At 36.0% G+C, this 15061-nt stretch overlaps 1 protein-coding gene across 3 annotated transcripts in view; it reads right to left on the bottom strand.

The window, feature by feature from the left end:
* Positions 1-6850: 6850 nt before the first annotated feature.
* The window catches only part of INPP4B (inositol polyphosphate-4-phosphatase type II B), an 864684-nt gene continuing 856473 nt past the window's right edge, over positions 6851-15061 (bottom strand). Inside the window, exons 28-29 of one of the 3 annotated variants that reach the window (XR_012378034.1) lie at positions 13642-13824; positions 6851-6993 (exon numbers count right to left, since the gene is read on the bottom strand). Coding sequence is in view for 2 of the 3 variants with exons in the window: in XM_025874245.2 (XP_025730030.1) it covers positions 13809-13824 (16 nt within the window). In the remaining variant the exon portion in view is untranslated. Of the gene's footprint in view, positions 6994-13257; positions 13825-15061 lie in introns of those variants that run through there. The other 2 variants (XM_025874245.2, XM_073892293.1) reach the window with 2 other exon arrangements.

Consider the following 15061-nt stretch of genomic DNA (forward strand, 5'->3'; position numbering starts at 1 on the left):
ATCAATGCATTACCCATGCACATACACTATTGCAGTATCTGAGAAGAGCTAGATAATCATGCCCAGATTCTTAATAAATTGAGAAATAAAGGGTAGAAGATGAAGCTTATAATAATGCCTTTATTATTGATAAAGACTAAGTCAGGCACCTGGGTGGCTCAGTAGGTTAAGCGTCTGCCTGGGATCGAGCCCCACATTGGGCTCCTTGCTCAGCAGGGAGCCTGCTTCTCTCCTTCTGCCTGCCACTCCCCCTGATTATGCTTTCTCTCTGTCAAATAAATAAATAAAATCTTAAAAAAAAAAGACTAAGTTAAAGAACATAGTTTTGTGTAAGAAACCAAAGGGTAAGCTAATTGAAGTCCAAAATTAAGCACTTACCCACCCAACCACAGGCAATTCTGGCCCTGTGAGACCAAGTTCCACTTGGCTTGGGGATGGCTTGGCTCTGGAGGAACAAAGTAGAATTTATGCTCTCTGTAGGTGGGCTGGATCTCAAAGAAGAGAAAAGTGCCAGGCAAGTTTAGAACTTTACAAATTTACAGATATATTTAATTATTATGTAGTATATGTGTAGTGACATTACTATTCTGTAATATATATGTAATTACAAATATATATAACATAAAGATTCTACCTATTACAAAGTAAATTCTCAAAAAATTAGCCATTATTATTCTAATTTTCAAACCAAATTACATCTAGTCATGTTGTCCTATACAGGATATCAGAAGTTTTGCAATGAGACTAGGTGGTAATAGTACACTACTCCAATCACAAAACGCACAAAGACCTACTATTTATAAAATTCCAACAATAAAGATGCCCTAACTTTACCTTTAAGCCCTCTGCCAATCCTTAATTTCTAGGGAGAAATTAAAGTTCAAAGAATAAATACTCTTGCAAGTTAAATAGAAGGGAAATAAAAGTCCAAAACCAGATTCCTTCGGGTTTTGAAAACAAATTGAAGCCCAAAAGTTATCCTTCCCCATGCAGTTTTGCTCAGTTCCGTCAAAAGAGTTCATCACATCTGGGTAGAGTTGGGTTTCTTCAGCAACTTTAGCCTGGGAAGGGCCTTAAAAATTCTTAGTTCAATGTCAAGACTCCTCATTCTTACTCCAATAAGACACTTCAAAATAGGACTCAAAAGTAACCCTAACCCCACACCCACCAAATTTAGAATATAAGCCAAACCCTAACCCTGGAGCAATGATCCCTGGTAACAATCCTGTTCCTTAAACCCAGAATGCAGTGTTGTCAAAGGCCATCCCACTGCTGTCTGAGGAGGTCCTGGGGTAGATGGTGACCATCTCAGCCCAGTTTGTCTGGTTTGCCAGCCAGTCTACTTGTCTGGAATCTACAACCTGTGAATTTAATTGGGAGGAGCCTCCCAGCAAATTATTAATTCTGTCACTATGGATTTACCCTATGTGTGGGGCAGTGGTCAATCCAGAAGCTTCCGTTTCCTCAGGAAGGTGGCCTTCACTAGACTGTCATCTTTGTTTGCAATGGCAGCAGCCCCTCCTCACAAACCTGGTGTTAGCTGAGATTTCTTTCTTTCTTCCCCAACCTATTCAAAACCTCATAGCTTCCACTTCCTGAGGATGAATGAGCTCCCCGTTAGTACTGATTCCTAGGTAATCTGTGGGATATTTTATGCCTGTGTTATAGCAGCACCCTTTCTTTGCTTCTCGGAAAGAACTAGACCTAAAAATATGCGGCCTTCTAGAAAAGGATTCCACCTTAGAGCTGTACTTGTTTCAGAATTTCTGAACTGAAGCTACTACTGAGGCTCTGAAGTGGGGGCCCCCAAAGTCTTAGGGAGGGCTGGTGCCTCAGCCATGTGGTCTTCTAAGTCCAAACAATCTTCTTCTGTTCCATCCCATAAATTCCTTGGGAACTGTGATACTCACATGCCCAGCTACAATAATTCTCATTTTGAAACTTGCCCAGACATTCTTTTCTACTATTTTCATTTTCTGTGATTTGGCCTTTGGACCAGACATACGATTTAAGGTCAAGTGCTCAGCAGTTTCAACCTGTGACCTGAATGTAGAATGGAATGCTGCTTACTGCAAAAAATCTTAAGCCTTAGCCACATGATATTTTAACAATTTAAAGCAAGAAGCTTCCTAGTGTTCTATAGCTCAAGTGTAAATTTGCTTTCTCACGATACACATGCAGATTACAATCCCACTTTAGCCTAGCCAACAATAAGAGGCTGTGCCTGCATTATAATAAGCTACAGCAGCCTGCAGCCTGAGGCCTTAGCACCTGCCAATGGCACTGCTTTGCTGAGGCCTTTGCCATGTGCTACAAGTTCAAGGTCAAACTGCAGCAATCTGCACTCTTAGGCCATCTGTGTTGGCCAACGGCCCATGCCTTTGGTCAGTCTCTACAGAATGTCTTTTAGGGTCAGAACCACAACAAGTTGCAGCCACCTGGCAAAGTCAAAAATACCTAGTGACTAATGCTTAAGGACTTTTAGCTAAGTGTCATCACTAAAAGCTAACTTTGCAAAGTAAAAACCTACTTGGCTTAGTATAAACCCTACAAACCACCAGTGTCAAAATGCCCTGCCTAAACACTAGACTCAGGTCTCATCAGAAGCTCATTGCACATGACGTTTGCTTCCCAAATTCTTGTCTCCTTTCTCAATGTATGTATGTGTATAAGTATATAGGAGATGGGGCGCCTGGGTGGCTCAGTTGGTTAAGCGGCTGCCCTTCAGCTCAGGTCATGATCCCAGGGTCCTGAGATCAAGCCCTGCATCAGACTCCTTGCTCAGCAGGGAGTCTGCTTCTTCCTTGGCCTGCTGCTCTCCCTGCTTGTGTGCTCTCTCTCTCTCTCAAATAAATACATAAAATCTTTAAAAAAAGAGTATATAGGAGATATCTGTGTTATCTATATCTATATATCCAATTTAGTTGAAATACATATACTACATATATACACATATAATCAATAAATTTTAAGAAATAAAACAAATGCTTGACAGAGAAAAGAAAAACATATTATTAGTATTTATTTGGTTTATTTTACTAAATTTAGATCATATTATACAGAGAAATGTGCATTCTGCCTTCTCACGTCAAAAATATTTAAAAATATTTCCTAATATCATTAGTACAAATTGAAAAATACTAAAATATTTTTTATCACAGTGTGCTCTGAAGTTGGTGAAATCACCACATCATATTAGTAAAGCTTTATGAAAGGGTACATACTCTTCCTCATCATCCAGTTTGCTTATCTAGAGGCAACCATTTTTAATTCTTTTAGCTGATGTTTAAAAAAATTTAATTGAAGTATCATTGACATATTATATTCGTTTCAGGTATATAACATAATGGCTCAATATTTGTATACAGATGGCCCCTGACTTATGACAGTTCGACTTAATATTTTTCGACTCTATGGTCGTGTGAAAGCAATACGAATTCAGTAGAAACTGTACCTTGAATTTTGATTTTTCCGGGCTAGCAATGTGAAGTATGATACTCTCTCCTGATGGGGCAGTTCCCAGTCCACCATGTGCTCAAGAGGTTAAACAACAGATACACTTACAACCATTCTGGTTTTCACTTTTGGTATAGTATTCAGTAAGTTACAGGAGGTATTCAACACTTTATTATCAAATAGGCTTTGTGTCAGATGACTTTGCCTAACTGTACACTAATGTAGGTGTTCTGAGCATATTTAAGGGAGGCCAAGTTTCTAGGCTATCATGTTTGGTAGGTTGAATGTATTACATGCATTTTCAGTTTTTGAGATTTTCATCTTTTGATGGGTTAATCAGGACTTAACCCCATTATATGTCAAGGAAGATTTGCATATTGTGAAATGATTACCACTGTAAGTCTAGTTAACGTCCATCACTATCCATAGTTACAAGTTTATCTTTCTTGTGATGAGAACTTTTAAGATCTACTCTGTTAGCAACTCTGAAATATGCAATACAGTATTAACTACAGTCACCATGCTGCACATTACACCTCCTATTTTATAAATGCAAGTTTGTACCTTTTGAGTCTTTGCTGATTCTTTTGTTGTTCTTTTCATACCCCTAAATACTATCTTGTACTGCTATTTTTCAATTATTCAGTTTTAGATATTATTTATTTACTCTTTTGTCTCTTAATCTACCAACCTTCTAGGATAGCTAACTCACTCTTTTTAGTTAAATCGATAAATTATATAAATATAGTTTATTTGAAGGACAAACAGCTTATTTTTGTGCAGTTTTTTCATTTACCAAGAGTTTCTCATTTCCTCTTTTTCTGTGTCCCTTTATCCTAATATTATATTTAAAACTGTTTATTTTATCAAGCATTTTATAGAGTGTTTGTTTTACTGCCTTCCCTTAGAACACTCTGTTTCTCATCTGTCATCTGGACATGTCTTTTTTTAGGATAGCTTTGAAGTGGTCATCATGGGCTATACCCTTGGGCAGAAACCCTCATTTCCTGGAACTTGTCTTTATCTTTCTTGGATTACTATTTTGTTTTGCTAGAGCAAAGAGTATGTGGGAAGTAATATTTCTGAAAATTTGTATGTCTGAAAATGTGTTTATTCCAAACATTTGACTGAAAGTTTGGCTAAACATAGAATTTTAGTCCAAAATCTATTTCTATCAGATTTCTGAAAGCTCTAATCCATGACTATCTAGCATCAGTGTTATTGATAAAATGGTTGGTGCCAATCTGATTATTCCTCTGTAGATGACATTTCTATTGCTCTCTGGAAACTATGAGGACTTTGTTGTTATTTATTTGGTTCTAAAATTACACAAATACTTGCTGAAGAATGGGACTTTTTCATGCATTTATTTGGCATTTAGAGAGTGTTTTCAATCTGGAGGCTTTGTCCTTTGACTCTCAAAAATTCTCTTGAATTGATTCTTTGGTATTTTACAAACTCTTCTTTTCTATGTCCTCTCATTATGAATTGCTATTCATCAGATCAATATTTATTGTTTGTTATTCAATGAACAATTTCAAAAATGAGATACAAGTGCTTAGTTTGGATTCTCAATCATCTGGGGTCTAATAGAAATCAATTCCTAGCAATTCCCTGAGGGTTGAATCTTCAGACCTCAGAGGCAAGGTCACAGTTAGCCCTGAACTTCTCCCAGAAGTCCTACAGAGACCAACCCCCTTATTTTGTAAGTGTAGACACCTGGATAATTAGGTAAGTGTTCCGAGGTTTTACAGCCAGCTAGTGGCAGAGTCTGGATCAAACCAAAAGATTCTCATTTTCTAGCTAGGTTCCTTGCTCATCAGATGTTTTAATAGTCTGCCACAACCCAGTGGCTTGAAACATAAATTCACTTATCTTAAGTTCAACCATGAGGGGCGTGGTTTCCAAAGGAAATTCTAGGGATTGTTATACAAGCAAAAAGTGGAGAAGGGCTACTGGGATGGCAGAAACTGGAGACATCCTTCCAAGTTCCTTCCAAGGAGTACCTTCCAAGGAGTACCTGCCATCAGTCACTGCCGACAACTCTTTCTGCAACTGCTTATGAAGCCAGTTTGTAAATACATAGTGGTTATTGTATCTATTTAATATTTAAATATAACATTGCTTCCTTGGGTATGATTACTGAAGAATTGTTTGAAGTATATTAAGCTTTAAATGCATATAAATATTTTTTTGTAGTAGAACAGGGTCTTAGAATAAACATTGACTAAATCATCATGTTAAAGAAAACTCAAAATGGAGCCCCAAGTCAGAGTATATCCCTGATCCAACCACCCACAGCTGTGGAAGGAAAACTTAAGCAGTTCTGATTTCCCTGAAAGCTGACTCTGACTTCAAACTAAACTTTGTAGCTCCCTAGCTGATCAGTTACAAACAAGTAAACTGATGAGGTGCTACTACCTTAAAAGGGATGTTAAGTGCTGGTAACCAGTCACAATAGAAAGCAAGGCACTTCCTCATTCTGGCTTTGTAAACTGAGCTTAACTGCTGAGAGCCAAGCACTTTTAGTTTTGAAATCTCCCTGTTTGCGAATAGCTTCTTTCTTTCTCAGTAAAATATTCATATCAAATAAAACTTTCTGCACTTTATGACAATTTCTACCATACCTACTTGGTACCTTACTATGGACAAGTTAATTAAACTCTGCAAGTTTCTTCATTAGTAAAATGTGGAAATGATGGTAAGATTTATTGAAATATTCTAAACATTGGATGAAATTATACATATAAATTAACTAGCACAGTGGCTGGTACATGGAATGTGCCCATAAAAATTTGTTAAATCAATGAATATTAGTTTATGTTGCTTGTCATATGGACATCCCATAAGATTTCTCATGCATATAATTATTTGATAATCAGTCCACTAAATGTTAAAGGGACTGGAGAACTTTGTTCACGTTCAAAGTTGCTGACAAGTAGTAGTACCTCAGTTGACTTGCTTACAAGCAAATAAGAAAAAAAGCTGAAAATTATTAGTATAAACTGAGAGAATATTTAGGATATGTGTCATTTTTGATACTGTAAGTTTAGAACATTTTGCACTAGGCTAGAGTGGTGTCTTCACTGCATAAAAATGACCTTTTCCTCTAATTGTATATTTACAGGATTGTGGAATGTATGTGTGTGTGTGTGTGTGTGTGTGTGTGTGTGTGTGTGTGTATACTCAAAACATTCTGTGAGAATTGAACATCAGTGATAAATATTTAAATGTATGATTTTGGTGCTGCTCAATACAGTCATTCATTCAAATGATTATTCAGTCAACTCATTTGTTCATTTATTTATTCTTATATTTATTGAGTTCCAAGTCAGTAATGCTGAGGCTATGAAGAAAAAGTCACTGTCCCGCTGTCCCGAGGCTAGCCATGTCATCTCCGTGACCTAATTCATTTGGGAAAAATAAAGAAGAGTACGGGAAATTCGAACAGAAGTAGGTCAATGTTCCTTGCTGCTGCTGTGTAACTAGATAAGTTCCTCCTCTTCTAAGAACGTAAATCAAGGATAGAAACCAGCACTGCCCAATAGAAACAAAATACAAACCACATGGGTAATTTCAAATTTTCTAGCCACATTTAAAAAAAGTAAAAAGAAATAGGTAAGGGCACCTGGGTGGCTCAGTCGTTAAGCGTCTGCCTTCGGCTCAGGTCATGATCCCAGGGTCCTGGGATCGAGTCCCACATCGGGCTCCCCGCTCAGCGGGAAGCCTGCTTCTCCCTCTCCCACTCCCCCTGCTTGTGTTCCTGCTCTCACTGTCTCTCTCTGTCAAATAAATAAATAAAATCTTTAAAAAAAAAAGAAATAGGTAAAATTAATTTTAACAATTTATCTTAAATTCAGATTTTCAAAAATTACCATTTCAACATGTAATTGATATTAAGATTAATGATGAGAAAAAAAGATTATTAATGAGATAGTTTACATTCCTCTTTTCATACCAAGTCTTTGAGATCTAGTGTGAATTTTGCACTTACAATATATCTTAATCTCTACAAGCCATATTTCAAGTGCTCAACAGGCACATGGACTAGTGGTTATCATATTAGTACATATTATAGATAGGGTTTAGGATGTGGATTTATCTTTCTGGAGGTCACCATTCAACCTGCTAAACTCCCCTAGAGCCTCTAGAAGGAATGTAGCTTTGCCAACACCTTGTTAAAATCCAGTGATCAATCACCCAGTGCTGCCCAGTTTGGACTCCCAATACTGTAAGATAATGCATTTGTGTTATGTTAAGTGCGTCTGTGGTAATTTGCTACAACAGCAATAGGAAACATTGGAGTTCATCTTAAATTTTGTTTCATCTAGCCAGTGGTCTCTGATTGAAATCGTTGAGTACAAAACATTGCAGTAATGACTAGTAGGAGAGGCTTCCTGAAGAAGGTTCACTAATGAGTTTGCTTAACCAGGAGAAATACACCAGAAAGGAAGGAAGGAAAGAAGGAAGAAAAGGAAGATGAATCTGTGAAAACTCAGGAAAATTCATCAAAATAGTAACTCAACATATGTATGTAACTGTCTCATGAACCAATGCCTGCAAAATAATGAAGAATAATGTGGAACTTGAATCATATGCTATCAAACTTTTAACCCTATGAAACAATATTAAAGAAAGAACATTTAGGTGGTATTTTCTTGAAAAGTAAGCTAAGCCTCATTTATAATGTTTGATGTCAGTATCAAATGTGCTGCTTAAGTCATTTTTATTGAAAATAACATCACAAAAACTCCCAGGGATACACATTTGCTGGGTGCTTTCTGTGACTGTGAGTTTCCAAGTGTCAGTAGCTGCAGAAAATACGTGAAAGTAATAAAGTTTAAGAATTAACAAAAGGAATCTAGACCAATTAATAAGAACCTAGAGCTTATTATCAACCAAAATCTCTGCTGTTTTGCAGAGTGTGAGGAGTGTTAGAGACACTAGGTAAGAAAGCACTTGGTATTCTATTGTCACTTATGAGAGTCACTAAACAAGAGAGCAGAAAGGACTTCATCAAATGGGATAAGCCAATGGGACACTCTAAAGGTAAGCCAAATAAACAGGAAAAAAAGAGAATCAGGGAACTTTATTGTCAGTACATCTCAAATAACCCACACACACAGAAGGAAAGGAAGAAAATTGTGGACAGAATTGCCATTGGTTTATAACATATATGTTTTGGGGGAATAAAATATCTTAAGATAGACTAAAATTAATTTGGAATCTTGAGAATGCTCTCTTTAGCATGTAAAATATAAGGTTATGAACATACAGTTTTTCTAATAAGCTTCTCCCAAAAGATAAAAAATGGAATTGATTTTTATATTACAAAGTGTTTAAAGTGTTTACATACTGATATTCATTGGTTTTTCCCAAAAATACACTTTATTTTTAATTATTTTTTTATTTTTTATTTTTGTAAGATTTTATTTATTTATTTAACAGAGAGATAGGGAGAAGGAGGGGAAATGGCAGAGGGAGAAGGAGAAGCAGGCTCTCCGCTGAGCCGGGAGCCCAATGCCGTGATCCCGCATCACGGATCACAACCAGAGCCGAAGGTAGACACTTAACTGACTGAGCCACCCAGCCTCCCCCCAAAATACATTTTAAAAGCTTCATAATAGAAAGATTAGAGTGTCCAATTCTTTCTTTCCAGACATCGATTACCAAAGACACATAAGCTTGACATATGTATCATTGACAACTTTTACAACCTAAATACATTTTAATAATATGCACAGAAGAGTGTAAAATAAAGAGAATGTTAGTCCATTTCATGCTAATGGAAATCGACTATTAGTTGCAGGCTTATAAGAAAATGTTGTAATAGCACATACTTTTTGTTTATTTTGTTTTAAAAACATCAATATTCCCTAGATGTGATGTTGGGAGATGTCTTCAAATTTGGCAGAGTACAGATGTCTTTTGGTAAGATTAACTCAAGAATATTCTATTTCTCCCACAACTCAGCCTTTTATTGCAAAGACAAGTCTACTCAATTTATTTGCTCAATTGTTAGCATAGACACAGAGAAGGCAGGAATGGAAAATCCCATCTCTCGTTTATTAGAACAAAAACAAAAAGCTGTGTACTAGTCACCTTTCTTTTCATTTCAAGGAAATTATATATTTTTCTCTCTTTTCTTCCAATATTCTTAGAGTTTTACTATTTTTGTCTACTTCTAAAGCCAGAAATTTATTCCAAGTCTTGGTGTTTCCCTCTTCAATCTATTTATGCCAACACATACATAGTTTCTTCATTTCTTCTACAAACATCAGTTCCTTTAGTCATTAGGGGATTGAATGATGTGGAAGTAATTATGACTCTTGACCCAGGTTTAGGTGGAGTTATGTAACTTGCCTGAAATAGTAGGCAAAAAATTTGGGATTTGAATCCACATCTGCCTAACTCCAAAGCCATCCGTTTTCTATTATATGACAAGTTTATCTCCTTCACACTTGCGAATGCCAAAGCCTTGGATATATTCCCTCTAAAAGATTATATAGGAGTTCCCTGTCACCTACCACAGCAGAGGTGGGCAGAGTACGGGAATATTTGAGTTTTTCCTTTAACTAAGATACTTGCCTCATTTATTGAGCTATGATTATTAAAGAACAAACGAAAATGAAACCCTAAACCCTCAGTGTCTTTTTTGGAGGAGAGAGTGGCATTTTAGCTAAATAAATACATACCCTCAGCTTCTTATGATCAACGAAGTTTGGCTAAAAATTTTATGTTTATTGAAGAAGTTTACTTTCATATCATATATTTCAAAATTCCCAAGTATAATTTACCCTACGATTGTATTTTATAGTTCTGTTAGCCTTGTATAGTGCCTGCTGTTAAATTCAGCACATTATCTATTTCTTGTAGCCAATGGGAACTGACAATTGTCACAACATTGAGGAAGAAAGTATTTAAACTGTGGTAAGAATGGGTGACATTTCCATCATTTTGTAACTTTCATTAAGTCAGAGATATGGAAATGCTTGTATATGGTATCGTTTCTATTGAAGCCAACTATCTCGGCTTTCATATAAGTTAGGACAATATCAATGTTTAGGCATTTTCAAAATTATCACTGTTTATTCATTTCTTTCCTTTCCTTTTTCATTTTTTGATTGTCCATAAATTGTGACACATTGCCTTCTCAATTCTTTTGACTTAAATGATCACTAACTCATGTGGGAAAATTAAAATGGTCCCAGAAAGGAAGCCAGTTTCTTAGGGGAAAGCATGTTATTTTGTTTTTGAAATTCCACAAAAATGGGAAAATCAATTACGATTTAACATTTACTCATGGTGGCCTTAAAGGAAGCACATTATCTGCCAAAGACAACTAGAGCTTTCTAGTCTCTATATGAATTTAGTCTCTTACTCTAAATTTGTCTCTGATTTAATATTTTGCCTTTAGCAATATGTTGGAACACATATAGCAGAAAAGATGATTTTTGTTAAAATAGTTCCATGAAAATGATTAAGCATAATTTGGAAAGGAAAGAAACTATGCTGTTGAAAAGGCTAAGGTTGCTTCTGTATGATTACATAGTCTTAGCAGTGTAAACTGAAAGAACATTAGTCAAAAAATCAATATCCAGCATGCTTAAACATTTCTTATTAATTCTGGTTAACAGGATTAACCACTTCAATGGAATAAAAACAACCTATGCTTGCATGAAGCCAAGAAAAATGAGACTTGTTCTATACAGAAGGTCTTTTGAATGCATTGGTGCCTTAAACCTTCTTTATAATTGAAAATAATTAGGTCTGCATTAAAAAGTCATTGTCATAATAAAAATTTGGCTGGAAACTAATGAAATAAGGTGTGCGTTGTGTAACTACTTAACATATTTTTTTATTTGATTAGTTGACTAATCAAATGAATTACAGAGATAACATAATTGACTTTAAAATTTTACATTAACATATGCCCTGAAATCTTTCTTAAAAGTCCATTAAGGTATAAACTATATCTATTGGAAGGAAAGACATTAAGTAGGCAATTTACCCTTTATAATAGGTGTTGTTTGGCTGAAAAACAAACCTAAAATCTGTGGCCTAAAAATGAATGTGCAACCTACAAATGCAGAAAGATTACCAGGTGGGAGGCAATTCCAACTCTAAAGATGGCTATTATTATAACCAAGTCAAAAGCATATATTTTAGCAAATAAATGATGGCACACACTAAATGGCAAATTTACACATGAGCTATAGAACACTAGGAAGCTTCTAGCTTTAAATTGTTAAAATATCATGTGACCAAGGTTTAAGATCTTTTGCAGTATACTTACCCAAAAAGTAGTTCTAATTTCTAGTTTGTAGGAATTACGGGGAATAGAGGGAAAAAACTAGACAATGAGAGAGTTTAGAAAACTCTTCATTGTAAAACTCTGCGTAGGATATGGCAGGGGTTTCATCTTTGCTTTTTGGAAAATTTAGACGAGGGTGGCTTTGAAGATTTTGACATTAAAGAATCATTTAAGCTGAAGTGAAGTTTCCTCACAACCTATCTTAGCTTAACTTCCTCATTTTACCAGATAAGGACCTTGAGTTCAAACGCCATCCAAGCTAGTAAGAACCTGTCACCATGAGACCCCAGATCTGAAGTCTAGTGATCTTTGTATGGCCCCAAGTTAATTTCTCCAAGGGTGAGGTGGAACCTCACCAAGGAGTATGTTCCCCATCATTACACATGTTGCAGAGAAGGCTAGAGGAGAATTTGCAAATGATGCTACGGAAAAAAAAAAATTAAACAGCAGACTTGAGCCGGGACTAGGCAGATGTCTTCAAGGTCTTCTTTGAAAGTGTGTGGTTTTTATGAGTTATTCGCAGCCAACTGAGCAGACTTTAGCTGAGTAATTTAGGAATCCCACCCCCATTTGTACTCTTGCCTTTAAAAGTGTAATTTTTGCACAGGGAGTAATTTTAAGACATGCCTGACCACCACGGACAAGTTCATAAAATGGCAAACTTTTTTTTTTAGCTCCCTAGGAATGGATAAAGAAAGGTTAAAGGAAGCATTGTTGTTGTTTATTTTTCATTATCTTCAGATAATATTCACATAAAAATGCATTTCCATTCTGCTGTCAAATTCAATTATGTAATCACTTCATTTGTACTTATTTTATGAAGAACAAGAAATATAACATTCAAAGTATTTGTGGTCTATAACACAGCAGCTAAAGATCCTACTTACATGAAAGATTTTTTTTGGTAAACTATAAATTGTAAAAGAGATATTAGTAATTATCTCATTCACTTCTACAATGACCTTCATAACTGTTTTGTACTAAAGCATGCTGGGTAGCTCTCGTTTCCAAATGCAGTTGAAACAAAGGCTCAAAGTCAACATATTTCTCAGCAGGCTAATGAGAATTAGTAGGAAAGATGTACCCTATGTGAGGGTACAAAAATGGTTTTAACAAATTAGGTCTTGAGATTCCTCAAGAGATTATTATACCCTTTTAGAGCAAACTGTTGTTAGACATGGCCCTTTAAACCTTGCTGGTAAATCAATAGCTTAAACAATTTTATTCTCTGTCTTCCATTCCACCTGTATTGAAGATCTGTCCTCAAGAAAGGACTCTTGGGTGATTCTTATACCCATAGAGTAGAGGAGTGTGGTATTGACCTGTTTATTAAAAGGAGAAATATGGTCTAAAAACTTTGAATATAAGCCCTACATTTCATTTTCTGTACCCAACAAAAAGGAACAAAAGACGATAAAATGAAACCACAAGCCACAACCACAAGGACAACCCCACTTTTCTTGCACATTAGCTCCTTTTTTTTATTGTAACTATAATTGCAATACAGTTCTGAGAGGCAAAATGCTAATAAACAATTAAAACATTTTTCTAAAGAAGGCAACTAGGGCAGGAAAAAAAAAAAAGCCAAGAACAAGGATATTTTACTAAATAGTCAGACTAAAGAGCTTTTCTGCCCTATTTCCCATTATAAACCCAGGACACTAATGTTCCACACTCGGAACAAAGAACAGTGTTAGACTATTAGACCATTAGTCTTTCTAATTGTAGATTCTACTTTGCTACCTATTTAAAATGAAAATACTAGTTTTATTTTCAATTTATTCTGATAATAAACATCATGATAACTCATATTTAGTAAGTATCTCTGATGTACCCAGAGCATGTTGCTCATTACCCCACCTAATCCTCACCATTACTTCGCGACGTAGACATTATGACCCTCAGGGAACAGACGAGGACGCTGAGATGGTGCTTTGGCAAAGTGTCGGAGTTCACACAGCAAGGGACTGGAAGATTGGGATTCGGTTTCAAATCCATCTGACTGCAGAGTTTATGTTCTTTTCTCTATACTGTAGTCTCATTTCCTTAAGAAACTAGAAGAGATGTAGTGAACAAATGGGTTAGATTCTTATTCTATTTTAACTCTTAAAAAGGCATCAATATTGTTTACTTTGAGTTTTAAGTTCTTAGGGTTATATAAATTAATACATTAGATTATATTGGAAATGCAACTAGGAAGAGCTTACTAAATAGGTTATAGGGAATTTTAAATAAACAACAACAAAAAATCCCCAAATCCTTGCCTCTCGTTTCTATTACAAATATATTTTCCTATTATAGTAATGTTAGTTTAAGTTTACATTGTAGATGTGGTCAGCTCTAATTAGCACTCAAGCCAGGGAAGGCTAGTTAGTATTTGATCAAAAGGATATAATGCAGATGTGGCCACAACAAGGTTTAGTCATATTTATGAAAATTCAGTACCGCAATTTTCTTAATTTGTGTAACAGAGGTCAGAGATTATGTTTCTTTGGTGAAATGAATGGTGTTTAAGATCTGCAGGTGGCTGAAACATCACAGAGAAAGGTACATGAATAGGATGTAGGAATGTAGACTGCCCTTCATCTTCTACCCATGGAGTTAACTACCTGGATCTCAAGCCTAAATGGTCTTACGTCCAGCCATTGATCCGCAGACTTTTGTTCACATGACTCAGATTAAAGTGGTCACCTAGAATCGTGTCACATTTGCCTCGAGGTAAATTTTTCATTTCAAGGTTTTGACAGAACACCTGAGGGATGGTTGGAGCAGACGGAAGGACTTGTGTGCTTGCTTCCTACCTTCTGGCCACTAAATATCCCATGTGTGACAGAATTCAGTCAGATTTGCTTTCATTTTAACAATGCGGAGGAGGGAAAGTTATATCTTTTTACCTACCTCTAACTATTAGAGGTCACTAATAATTATCAAAAGGAATCTAATAGTTGTAGGTAGATAACTTGGCTTGGATTAGTTCAAGATAAATATTATTTAACTCCATGCATTTTATGAGCATTGCCTCCATCATTACCTTGGGACAACTGGAATTCCCTCACCATTATAACTTCCCTTCCACCAAAAGGAAATGCCACAGGTTGGGCACGGTGCCCTGTGCCGTTTCTAAACTAGCTTTTGGACACACTTGGACTTTGCCTGGGTCTCTGCAGAAGCTCGAAGGTGACCAGGCTGCCTATGGACACTCTTATTTGCATAACTTATAGAACCAAACCTCACAATGGTCCAACAAACTGTTATTCTCTTAAAACAAGGGCTCAGTCCAGATTTAAATGA

This window comes from Callorhinus ursinus, unplaced genomic scaffold (assembly GCF_003265705.2).
Source record: "Callorhinus ursinus isolate GAN/ISIS: 27379988/994484 unplaced genomic scaffold, GSC_fseal_2.0 scaffold4, whole genome shotgun sequence".
Lineage (NCBI taxonomy): Eukaryota > Metazoa > Chordata > Mammalia > Carnivora > Otariidae > Callorhinus > Callorhinus ursinus.